The 12,307-nt window shown below is 56.9% G+C and overlaps 1 protein-coding gene across 2 annotated transcripts in view; it reads right to left on the reverse strand.

Annotated features, from left to right (window-relative positions):
* Window positions 1–256: 256 nt before the first annotated feature.
* The window catches only part of LOC102952846 (metalloproteinase inhibitor 2), a 48,055-nt gene continuing 36,004 nt past the window's right edge, over window positions 257–12,307 (reverse strand). For both annotated transcript variants that reach the window (XM_042967703.1, XM_042967704.1), the window contains 3 exons: window positions 10,865–10,973; window positions 4,462–4,586; window positions 257–3,149 (listed from right to left, as the gene is read on the reverse strand). In XM_042967703.1, coding sequence (XP_042823637.1) covers window positions 2,952–3,149; window positions 4,462–4,586; window positions 10,865–10,973 — 432 coding nt within the window. In that variant the 3' untranslated portion in view covers window positions 257–2,951. The remainder of the gene's footprint in view (window positions 3,150–4,461; window positions 4,587–10,864; window positions 10,974–12,307) is intronic.

A 12,307-nucleotide genomic window follows, 5' to 3' on the forward strand; every position in this document is an offset into this window, starting at 1 on the left:
GCAAGTGGGGTGCGTCTGCTAGATGAACAAAGGGCCTGTGCCATGCACTCTGCCCCTTGGCCAATTTCAAATCATCTTTACCACTGTCTGCCCCCTCCCTGCTGAGTTACCCCACGTTCTCCTCTGAGCACCCAGCCCTCTGTTTCTCTCATAGACGAAGCACCCTCCCCCCTTCCACGGGAGCGACTCCTTTGGAGGTGTCGGGGCTGGTTCTTACGCCACAACGTCGGATACAGCCACACGGACAGAGCCAACGTTCTTGATAATACTGTTTATTGTCCATTGACCGAGCGATCACTCAAGAATGATACAAAGCATCGGAGACATGCGCAGTCTGCTTGTCAAAGTTCAACAGCTCTTACGTGTTCCCAGCACAGGAAGGTCTCAGACTTCATATTCCAGCAAAAACACATTGCCCAAAAATTAAAAAAAAAAAAAAACAAAAAAACCAAAAAAACAAAACAAAAAAAACCAACAAAACCAAGCAAAAACAAACACAATCAAACAAAGCTTTAAATTATGGCAGCAAGTCCGATATTTCTTAATACTTATCAAGCAAAGATTTGAAAATAACTACAATGTAAACTTCATTTTAAATATTTTGAGTTGCTTGAATGCAGACAAGAATGGTGGGAGGAACGAGCAGTGCTTAGAACATAACACATAAATTAGACAATGCCGAATGGAGAGCCTTCTCGAACTACATACATGTTGCAATTATTTACTCTGACGGTATTTGAGTGGCTTTGTCTCTTGGCTGCCACTGGGCACTTCGTCTTGATTTTTTTTTTTTTTGTTTCTGTTTCTGTTTCCCCGCTCAGCATGGCGAGAAGAACCAATGTGTGTGGATTAAGTAGAAAGGCCACATTTTAGAACCGACCTACTCAAAGATCTTTTACTTTGTCACGACTTGAACCAGAGAACAAAAAGGTAGCAAAATGGAAAAAAAGCAACCATACTCAAAGAAGGAAACAAAAGATCTGAAGGAATCCACCATCATAGGCTATGCTTTCCATTCTGGGTCAAATGCTTCCACGATGCAGAAACCTTAACCAAAAAAAAAAAACAAAAAAAAAAAAACAACAACAACAAGAAAGTGCAACTCTAACACCTACCAAGGGTAATAAGACACAGCACAGGAATGATTACAACTGATGTCAGAAACAAACCAAGACATTTAAAAAATCAGCAGAAACAGGAGTAAATGTTACATATGATAACACCATACAGGAAGCAAACGGGGGTGGGGTGTTATATTGATTGGAGGGGTCTGGTGTTCTCGTATATACTGCAATCCCGTGGACTGGTCCATTATGACATCTTACAAACTATCACTGCACAGCATGAAAGCACCCTTGGAACGAGGGCGGATTCCTGGATATTCTAGTCTGCCCTAGAAAGGGAAGTCATCAAAAATCTATGCTGACCAGGTCCCAGCAGGCATGGGACCGACATGCCACTTGGGGCGGGGGGGGTGGTCAGGAGTCTTAGGGGTGTTTTGGGGTCACCGCAGAACAGAGCAGGCTTAGAACATGGTGACTTTGGAAGCATTCTGCAGAGGGACCATTCACCGGCCGACAGACTTCGGTTTTGGTGCACGCGTGTGCCCTTCCCTAATTCGCGTGGCCAACTCAGAACGGGTCATCTTGACAACACAAGGAGGAAGGAAAAGATTGCCTTTATTGTTACTGAGAGATTTCTGCCTGCGTTAACCCCTATTTTACGGGCAGCAGAAAGCCACGGGTGGGGGACAGGTTTTCTAGCCCCCTACGATGTTTTGTTTTGTTTTTTTTCCAACTGAGAGCGCCAACAGGACAAACAGAAGTAGAGCTTGGTACAGCTGTCACTTAGGTTCACGTATTATCTGAGAATTCGTCTTTAGGAGCGGGAGGTGTTGGCCACAGCATCCGGAGGCCCAGCAGGGGACCCACCGAACCCACCCCCCGTCCACTTTCCCCTTCCCGGGGAAGACTTCACGGCAGGCCCGGCTAACTTCACTCACAGGAATCCGTGCACAGCCCAGCGGCCGTCTGTCTTTGAGGGAGGTCACACCCGCCCGGGAGGGGCTCTGCGGTGTGTGTGGGGGGCACAGCCAGCCCGGTGCGCCGGGCGCACGCGACCCCTCGCAAAGCCGACGTGCGCCACTCACCTGTGCGCTCGAGGCCGGGACGAGGAGGGGGAAGCCGGAGGGACTTCGGACGCCTGGGAGTAAACTGTAAGGGCAGCCGCGAGTCCCCCCCGGTGCCTGCCCTCAGGGCAGAATGCGACAGACTCCCCCAGAGTTGGGGTGTGTGTGGGGGGGGCAGGACTGAAGCTGAAGCTTGTCGCCCACGCCGCAAAGGCCCTGGAGCGTGGCTCTCACTGCAATTCTGCTGGTCATCAGGGTCAGCGGGGCTCCTGCAGGAGGAAGCCACTCGTCCAGGGCTACTCCTGTACTTATGGGAGCCCATGATGGGCACCGAGGAGGCCGGGGCACTTGCAAAGGGTGGGGACTGCCACCCTGGGGCCAGAGGCGTGGAGGCTGCAGGAAACGAGGGACATGCCCCTCTCAGGACGAAAGGGACCTGGTAGGCCTGCTACACAGTCTTGCAACGACCCTCGAAAGTTTCTGCAAAACGCACGTTCCCAGGCTCTGCCCTGACCAGGCCTGGGCGACTCCTAAGTGCTGTCTGCTCAGTGTTTGTGACAGTGGCCGGGCCCGTGCGTCCCACTCCCGTCCGCACCCGAGGGTGGGAGGCCGGGACGCACGCCGCCCAGGCTGGCGGATGGAGCGTGGGACCGCAACCATGTTCGTAAAAGGGAAGGGGGGGGGCGGGAGGAGAATCACACCAATATAGACCCGCTCGGATGACTATTTTATTCATGCTGCTTCCGGGAAGGGATGTCAGAGCTGGACCAGTCTGAACTCTTGGAGGCTCTTCCGTTGGCCAAAGGGGATGCTGTTGGCCCGCTTACGGGTCCTCGATATCGAGAAATTCCTGCTTGGGGGGCGCCGCGCCGCGGTACCACGCACACGAGCCGTCGCTTCTCTTGATGCAGGCGAAGAACTTGGCCTGATGTCCGTTGATGTTCTTCTCCGTGACCCAGTCCATCCAGAGACATTCGTCCGGAGACGAGATGTAGCACGGGATCATGGGGCAGCGCGTGATCTAGGAAGAGGGCGCGGGGGTGGACTCGGTCAGGGGCTGAGGCCGCGCAAGGTGGCACGTCCAGAACGTAGCCAACGCGCCTGGCCGAGCAACCGGGACTAGAGTTGAACCTGCTCCGTCAGTGCCCCGCCCCCTCCACTTGCTAAGCAGCTGCAGGCACCTGCCTGAAGCAGGGACAGGGCTGGGGGCGGGGGGACCCTTGTGCATGGTGTCTGCGCCCCCAGATGCTGCAGGAGTGTGACCTCCCAGCTTCGGGCTAGCCCCACCCTCCTGGGAGCTTAACAACAACAAAGGGTCTTAAATTTTCCGGAGCGAGGCGCCAGTCAAATAAAAAGGATGCCGCTAGCTTGGGGCGCCTGGGTGGCTCAGTCGGTTGAGCGTCCAACCCTTGGTTTCAGCTCAGGTCACGATCCCACGGTTTCGTGAGTTCAAGCCCCACATCAGGCTCTGCTTGCGAGTCTCATTCTGTCTCCCTCTCTCTCTGCCCCTCCCCTGCTCATGCGGTCTCTGTCTCTGCCCTCACCCCCCCAAAAAAAAAACTTTAAAAAAAGGATGCTATCTTGCTCTCCAAGCCTGTGTGGGCTTTGAGGGGGTCGGCAAGCAGCATTTTGGTGGAGGAACAAGAGTCTACGACAGGGAAAGGATAGAATTCAGTTTTGATCTCACGTCGGGCACTGGGGGTTCTACTCCACGTATGCAAGGCTGCGGGTCGGAATTTGTATTTTGAATGAGCTCAGGAACAGGTTAGCGACGACGGTGTGCCAATAAGCACTGGGCCAACCGGCTCGGCCCGATCCCTGCTGCTCTCAGGCCCCAGACTCACTTCCGGTGGCAGAGGGGCCCTGGTGCCCGCGGTGTTTCCTGCGCTGGGGCTGGGGGCGGGGGCAGTGGGGTGCAGGGCGGCGGGACGGACGGGATGCAGGCCTGGGGATGTCACCGCGTACAGGTGCATCTGACGTGAGCGCGGCTGCAGCTGTGCTCGGCACAGCCTCTGTGCTGCTTTCAAGAAGGGGGGCTGGGACATTCTTTCCCTGTTCTCCCCACAGAATCCCTCCCCCTCCGGGAGGCTCTCCTTCCTGGAAGCCATAGGCCAGGTGGCTAGACAGCCCCGACCTCCCACGGATCCCTCTGCAGGGGGACGCCTCGGGGATTTTTCCCCGGCCAGACAGCCTCGCTGGTGGAGAGACCGTGCCTCCCCACGGCCCCGTCCTAAGGACCTCGTGGACTGAGAAACCAGGGATCAAAGCCCAGCGGTCTCCCTGGAGACGGAGGTGATGAAGTGAAGGCCCAAAAGAAGGTGGCACCGGCTTACCTTGCACTCACAGCCCATCTGGTACCTGTGGTTCAGGCTCTTCTTCTGGGTGGTGCTCAGGGTGTCCCAGGGCACGATGAAGTCACAGAGGGTGATGTGCAGCTTGCCGTTCCCCTCGGCCTTTCCTGGGGACACAGGGATCACCACGCTCAGGGCAAGATACACGTCCTCCTCCTGCCCATCTCCTGCACCTGAGCGTGGCTGGGGCGCAGGGAACTTTACTACTGACAAATACCGAGTGTCATGGCCTGTGTCGTGTCTCCTCCCACATCCCTGTGTCGAAGCCCTAACCCCCCAGCACCTCAGGATGTGCATTTGGAGCCTTCCCAGGGGTCATTAAGTTACATGAGGTCACAAGGCACCCCCCCATAAGAACAGTGTCCTGATAAGAAGAGATCCAGACACAGACGGGACGAGCAGGTGAGGCCAGGGGGGTGGGTGGCCCTGCCCACGCCTGGATCTCGGACTCCCAGCCCCCAGGTCTGCGAGGAAACCAATCCCTGTTGGGGAAGCGGCCTCACGGCAGCCCCAGTGGGCTACTCCACCGTGGGTCGCTTGCTCTGAGTATAAAAGGAACGTGCGCTCGCCGTGCAGCACAGAACAGCACAACGGGGAAAAAACCTCCCGTTTCCATCACAGCTAACGCTTTGACGCCTTTCCTTCCAATATCCTTTCATGCCCATGGATGTGCGCAGAAAAAATCACGCCGCATGGAGACCATACTGTTTCCTGCTTGTTTGTTTGTTTTTTTTCCAGACATTTCCTCCATCTGATGAGGTCTACCTGTCTGGATTTTTCTACCACGAACGGCAAAACCTTGGAATCTCACGGAATTGGGAATCCGCTCCAAATTCCCTTCCCTCCGGGGGGGGGGGGGGGGTGGGCGGGGGGAGATGAGGCACTCTTTGTGCCTCATACCTCAGGCTCTTGGTTCTGCCCCTCCCTTCCTCTGCTGAAGAGTTCACGCTGGGGACGGCCTTGGCCTTAGCCAAGCAGGAGACAAGGGCAGGCAAGCGAATTCTGGCGAATGACAGAACGTAAGGAGGGCTCGGGAGGTCGTTTCAAGTCCCAGCCCTGTGACCGCAACGGCATCGCGTCAGGACGCACGGGTGCCCGGCGACGAGCGGCGGAGCCTGGCAGAGGGCAGGGGGAGGCTCCCCGGGGGGCAGACGGGAGCCTCGGGGGGCACCCTGGGCACACCGCACTCGGCAAATCTCCGGTACATCCAACATAACGACCTCAGGCACAGCACTGGGCGCGGAGAGAACCCGCTGACACGTAGCTGAGTGACTAACGCGGCTTGTCGACTGCGGCAAGTAAATGCCACCGCGATCTCTGGCCAGGGGAGACACGGGTCGGCTCGCCCGAGGCTGCGAGCGGCACGGGGACAGCCGGTGCACCAGGCGGGTTGCAGGAGGCACTCCCTGCACGCGAATTCGGACGCTCTGACCTCTGTTTTGACGGCTCCCCTGACCTTTGGGAGCCCTGTTTTCCCTTGTGTCTGTTTGCACTTGACATTCTAGGCGAAGGACAGAATCAACAAGCAGGACTGCTACTGCAGCATTCATTCTGACTCCCAACAAGTAACAAAGTGCTTGGGTGGTTCTAAGTACTTTAAAAATAGGTCTCTGGGGCGCCTGGGCGGCTCCGTCGGTTGAGCGTCCGAGCGCTCAGGTCATGATCTCGTGGTTCGTGAGTTCGAGCCCTGCACGGGGCTCTGTGCCGACACTGCGGAGCCTGCTTGGTATTCTCTCTCTCTCTCTCTCTCTCTCTCTCTCTCTGCCCCTTTCCTGCTCTTTCTCAAAATAAATAAGCAAACAAAAAAATAAGTGTTTGGCTTTTCCCCCCGACTTTCTAGGAGTCCAGAGCAGCTAAGGAGGGGAGAAACAGACAGATGGCAAGTGACTTTCATTCCCGTCTCCTGGATTCTCCTGGCGTGCATGGCCCATGCAGGGAGGTATGCCGTGGCCCTCCCCTGGCCCGGCCGGGTCGTTCTTTACAGACAGGCTGGGCCCGTGCTGGCTCTGCCCTCCCAACTTCTACAGGGATGTCTGCTGTCTTGCTTGGCTGGCATCAGCGTCCCACTTCCTGCCGCTTTTTGCCGTCCTTTTTTTTTTTTTTTTTAATGTTTATTTATTTCTGAGACAGAGCACCAGTGGGGGAGGGGCAGAGAGAGAGGGAGACACAGAATCGGAAGCAGGCTCCAGGCTCTGAGCCGTCAGCACAGAGCCTGACACAGGGCTCGAGCTCGTGAACCGCGAGATCACGGCCTGAGCCGAAGTCGGACGCTCGACGGACTGAGCCACCCAGGCGCCCCCATTGTCTGTCTTCCCTGGTGACCTGTTCACCACGAATTCGAGCTTCTGCCAAGACTAGGGCATGGAAGGACACGCGATGCAATGCAAACTGTCTTCTGTGGCCCTGGTTACGGGGATACCGGTGACCTTGGACGTCGGGTATAAAGTCCAGCAGCAACTCCGGATCTTAAAAGGACACCCTCTCGGTACAGGGACGGGTACCAAGACTTGGGCGGGCACGCGTGATGTGCCCGTCTGTCACATTCTACTACGTCTGCCTTGGAAAAACACACAGTCCTTTCGGACTGGAGAGGAAGACAGGAATTAATTAAAATTTGTAACTGAGGACCGTATGCTTCTTTTTCCTCTCGGAGGAGAGGACCGCAGAAGAAAATTACAGGGCCCGTTCTAGAACAGTTCCCGCACATGAGTGTCTCATGGTGCCCGGCTCAACACGTGAACTTGAATCATCAGCCCGAGAGGAGGTGGGCTGCCTCGGGCCGGCTGAGTTGTCTGCTGCGCCCCGTGATTTCTGGGTGGCCCACCCTGACCCCAGGAGGACGAGATGGAGAGCCTGTGCTCAGAAAGTGAACACCAGACTGTATCCAGAGCTATCTCACCGAGCTGGGGAAGAAGTCAGATGAGCGAGGCCCCCCTGTCAAGGGTGGGCCAGCTGCTGCCAGAAGTGCCTTTTGTGGCTCTCAGGCCATCAGGAAATTGCAAATTAAAAATCAATTAAAAATAAGTAGAGGGGCCCCTGGGGGGCTCCGTCGGTTGAGCGTCCGACTTCGGCTCAGGTCACGAGCTCACGGTTCGTGAGTTCGAGCCCCGCGTCGGGCTCTGTGCGGACAGCTCGGAGCCTGGAGTTGCTTCGGATTCTGTGTCTCCCTCTCTCTGCCCCTCCGCCACTTGTGCTCTGTCTCTCTCTCTCAAAAATAAACAAACATCAAAAATAAATTTTAAAAACCCAGCTTCATTCGGACACAGAAGCCTCTTCCTTTCAGAACAGGGCTGAACAAAATCAGTAGACTCTCCTATGACGTCCCCCAAAATAACACAAAGTAACCACTAGCAAAAGAACCACCACAGAGCTGCCGTGTGCACCTCGGCTCTCGTTTTGGACCCACACTTTCCAGGCAGCCACGCGGCTCCCTCGCACTCTTCTCGGTCAGCGGGACGGGGACATGACATGCCAGGGCTCCTGACTGCTGGACAGGATCCACCTTCTGGGCTGTCCCCACTGCTGTCCCCCACTGCCCGTCCTCAGGGAGTAAAAGGGCAGTGCCCAGGTCCTCGGAATCGCTGGGCAAGCAGCAGGCCTGACCACAAGGGGCTCCGGGAGAGGAGAGTCATGTCCGGAGAGCCCCTGCGTGAGGGAGGGGACCGACCTTGGCTGCTGGGGCTCAGCCCTGCTGTGTGCGTGCTCTGTCTCTCTCTCCAAAATAAACAAACGTTAAGAAAAAATGCTGCTGCCAGGGCCACACCCCTAGAGATTCTGCTTGATCCGGTCTGCGGTGCTACTTGGGCACCAGGGACCAACTCCCCCGGGAATTCTCACACACGGTGCGGGGGAGGGGCTGCTGGCTTAGAGGCTGGGCAGCGAGACCTCCACAGCCTGGACCCGACCAACGGAACGGCAGAGCGTGAGAGCCCGGCGCGGCCCGGGCGCGGGTGTGCGGAGAAGTGCCCAACACCCTCCCCCCCCCGCCCCCCCCCGCACAGCATCTGCCCAGAAAAGTCTGCACCCTAAACACACCCCAATGTCAAGCGACCAACGAGCCACCAAGCAGAACCTAACAACTGGCGTGGGGAAGCGGGTTCAGGCACACACCCCCGGACCTGGGCCACGGTGTTCGTCTACTCGGTTTTCCTCATCTGTAAAATGGGGATCACGGCAGCGCCTTCCTCATAAGGGGTCGTAAGGATTGGACGGAATCTGCACGAAAAGCTTTTAGAGCCCGCCAGGGCCAGGAAAGGGGCGCCACGATTTCCGGTCGCAGGGAGATGGTGGAGACTTGCTGAAGCCAGGCCTAGGTCACCTTCCCACCCAGGAGCCCCCACCCGGAGGGGACCCTGGCCCGCCCTCCTTCCAGCAGCTCTGGAAGCTCTGCAGTTTGGGCGGCTGCCTCTAGAGGGCGACGTGAGGAGACGCGGGGTGAGGCGTGTAGGTTAAAGCCCTGCTCCTCACCGACCGACCGGGGCAAAACCCGATGCGGGAACCTGGAAACCGTGGACCTGTCAGGGCGCCAAGTTCCCGCCACCACGCAAGGTTCTGTCTCCTTTGCCTTCTCTCCAGGGCGTATTTTGCTCATCATAAAAGCAATAGATGTCATTTGTAAAAATTTCGCAAGGAGACACGCCTGAGGCTGACTGTCCCCCTGCACCTGCTGACCTGGGTCTCTAACAGCTGCCCCTGGGCACCCGCACCACGTGTTCTGTGCACCTGCCCGGCCCCGCCGTCCCCTGCCTCACCGTGACAAGCACAGTCAGGAAGGTCTCCGCGTCGTGATTTTGTCCCCATCCCTCTCTCTCCGATTGACTTTATTTTTCTTATCGGAAAAACAGTAGATGCCGCCAATGTAAAATGGCGTAGCTGCTTTGGAAGACAGTCTGGCAGCCCCTCGAATGCTTAAACGTGGTCACCATATGCCCTGGAATTGTACTCCCACGTATCGGCCCAAGAGACATGAAAACACCGCTAGGCGGACACCTGGTCACGGGTGTGGACGACAGCCTCGTGCCTAAGGGCGCGAAGGTGGAGACAACCCCGGCGTCCACGAAATGACTGGTGAGCGGGCAGACAGACCGCGGTCTGCTCGGCCATAGAAAGGGGACAAGTTCTTTTTTTTTTTTTTTTTAATTTTTTTTTCAACGTTTTTTAATTTATTTTTGGGACAGAGAGAGACAGAGCATGAACGGGGGAGGGGCAGAGAGAGAGGGAGACACAGAATCGGAAGCAGGCTCCAGGCTCCGAGCCATCAGCCCAGAGCCTGACGCGGGGCTCGAACTCACGGACCGCGAGATCGTGACCTGGCTGAAGTCGGACGCTTAACCGACCGCGCCACCCAGGCGCCCCAGAAAGGGGACAAGTTCTGATTCCTGCTACAACCTGGACGGAGCTGTGAAACGACCCCACGGAGTGAGGGACGTCGCGCACGAAGGACCACGCATATTCTGCGATTCCATTCAGAGGCCTCTGAAACAGGGAAACCCACGGAGTCGTGAAGTAGACTGGGGGGTGCTGCAGCCGGGGGAGGAGCGTGGGGGGGGGGCGGCCAGGGAGGTAACACAGCGAAAGGGTACGGAGTTCTCTCCGACGGTGGCCGTGGTTGCCCATCTTGATGATGGAGGTATCACACCAGTGAATGATGCCCTTTGAACGGTGAATTGTATGGTGTGTGAGTTCTAGCTCAAGAAAACCTAAACTATAATAGATGCTCATAAGAAAACATTTAGGGGACTCCTGGGCGGCTCGGTCGGTCGAGCACCTGACTTTGGCTCGGGTCGCGATCTCGCAAGTCTGTGAGTTTGAACCCCACGTCCGGGCTCTGTGCTGACGGTGCAAAAACCTGCTTGGGATTCTCTCTCTCCCCCTCTCTCTCTGCCCTTCCCCGGCTCGTGTTCTCTCTCTCTCTCTCAAAATACGTAAATAAACTAAAAAAAAAAAAGGAAAAAGACAGGATGAGGGGAGTCGCTGCACAGGTCAAGGACCTCATAACATCAGCAGATTTAACACAAGGTCTCAACCCCTCTCCGCCTCCCGCCCAGCCATGAGTGCCTCCGGCATCTCGCGCACGACTCCCCCTCAGGAGCAAAACGCAAACCCTCTCACCTCCTGGTGTCTGCCCGGCCGCAGATTCCCCGTGGACACTGGTTTACTGTGTCTCCCCATGAAGCCACACTGGGTCCCCCGTTCCGGGGGGCAGGGGAGAATCCACCAGGAATTCGCAGACGGGAAAGGGCAGGGAAGCCCAGAGACCTCGGGACGGCCTCTCGGCGTCAGGACCCGGGACTCCGTCCCGCCTCGTGGTTTCGCAAGGTCCCACCCTGGAGACGCGGCCCTGGACGGTCCCTGACAACGTTCCAGGGCATATCCACACACACACCTGCAATGAGATATTCCTTCTTCCCTCCGATGTCCAGAGAGACCCCGCACACAGCAGAGGAAGGAGCCGTGTAGATAAACTCTATGTCCTTGTCGGGTCCTTTGAACATCTGGAAAGACAAGGATAAGGAAACGTGAGGAGGGCCGGTCCGCACAGCTAACAAAGTCCGGGTCCCCCGCATAACATCCTGGGGAGGGGCCGCCCGACCTGCGCCCGTGGTACCACCAGCATGGGAAAGGGGGGCAGAAGGTTCTAGTGAGCTAGAAGGTGACCGTTCCCCCTGTAGACTGATTCTCCGGAGACACTCCTCACGTAGTGTGGCAGCTATCAGCACGCTGGGCACGACTCCGTCACCTGGAGGAAACCGTCTCAGACGCCCGACTCTCCCTACCACCGACAAGGTCATTTCAGCATCTCCGGGGAGAGGCCCGTATATCTCCGGGTGGTTCTCACCCGTCGTGGAGGGACACCCCCTTGTGCACTGCCAGGAATCTGGGTCAAGCGTTGGCTGCTTGATGGGGCCCCGGGGCGGGACTGCCCCCTTGCAATGAGGATGTGACTCCCCGGGGCCAATGGGGTTTGACTCCTCACCTGCGGATCTACTGACTGACCTACTGAACGCGCCTGCAGCCCACGTGGAGGGGCGCGCTGTTCCCCGGGAGGAGGTGACACAGGCAGAACCCACCACAGCCAGGGGTTCCTGTGGCCCCACCAGGGGTGGTGACCGGTAGGGACGTGAGTGTGCACTGAGGACAGTCCCCCACCCCGGCTGTGGGGCGGAGCCCAGGGGGCGCCCTCGGGCTTTGGGCACCTCATCGGGATTTTGCTGGGCCTAAATCAGAGTCAACAGCGTTGGTTTTGGGGGACAGGATTGGGGGGGAGGAGGGGCTTTCAACAAGCAAACCCCGATGGAATAGGGTCATCTCAATGTCATGATAAACCGGCTTTGAGACAGCTCGTCCCACCCACGCCAGGAAAGGTTAGGCCGATGGTGACGACAACAAGCTCTATTAATCACCAAAGGGCAAGAATTGTTCTTCGGTGTCGACACCGGCCTTTTCACGATGCCTCAGTGAGGTCTCAAGAACAGAGACGCTCTCTCTCCCGCTCATAGCACACGCCCTCTTAACTGCCACAGATGCAGCGAATAAGCATTTCATTGACCTTCTGATAACGTTTCCGGCTAAAAATAACATTTTTGTAACGAAGTTAAATATGCACGGCTACAACTCCCACCTTGACAAAGCCCTTTCTCCAGCTAGAGCCTAGAATCTCCTTCTCTCCTGCAGACCGACTTAGCGACTGTTGCCAACGATCAAGATCCTCCAGGGCTGGTCCTGTCTTTCCAAGCCCCGCCCTCTGCCCCGTCTCCCCTCAAATACGGGCTCCTTGCCCTTGAACACGAACACACGTTCTGAAGAAACTAACGCATTGCCCCCCACC

The sequence above is a fragment of the Panthera tigris genome, chromosome E1 (genome assembly GCF_018350195.1).
Source record: "Panthera tigris isolate Pti1 chromosome E1, P.tigris_Pti1_mat1.1, whole genome shotgun sequence".
NCBI lineage: Eukaryota > Metazoa > Chordata > Mammalia > Carnivora > Felidae > Panthera > Panthera tigris.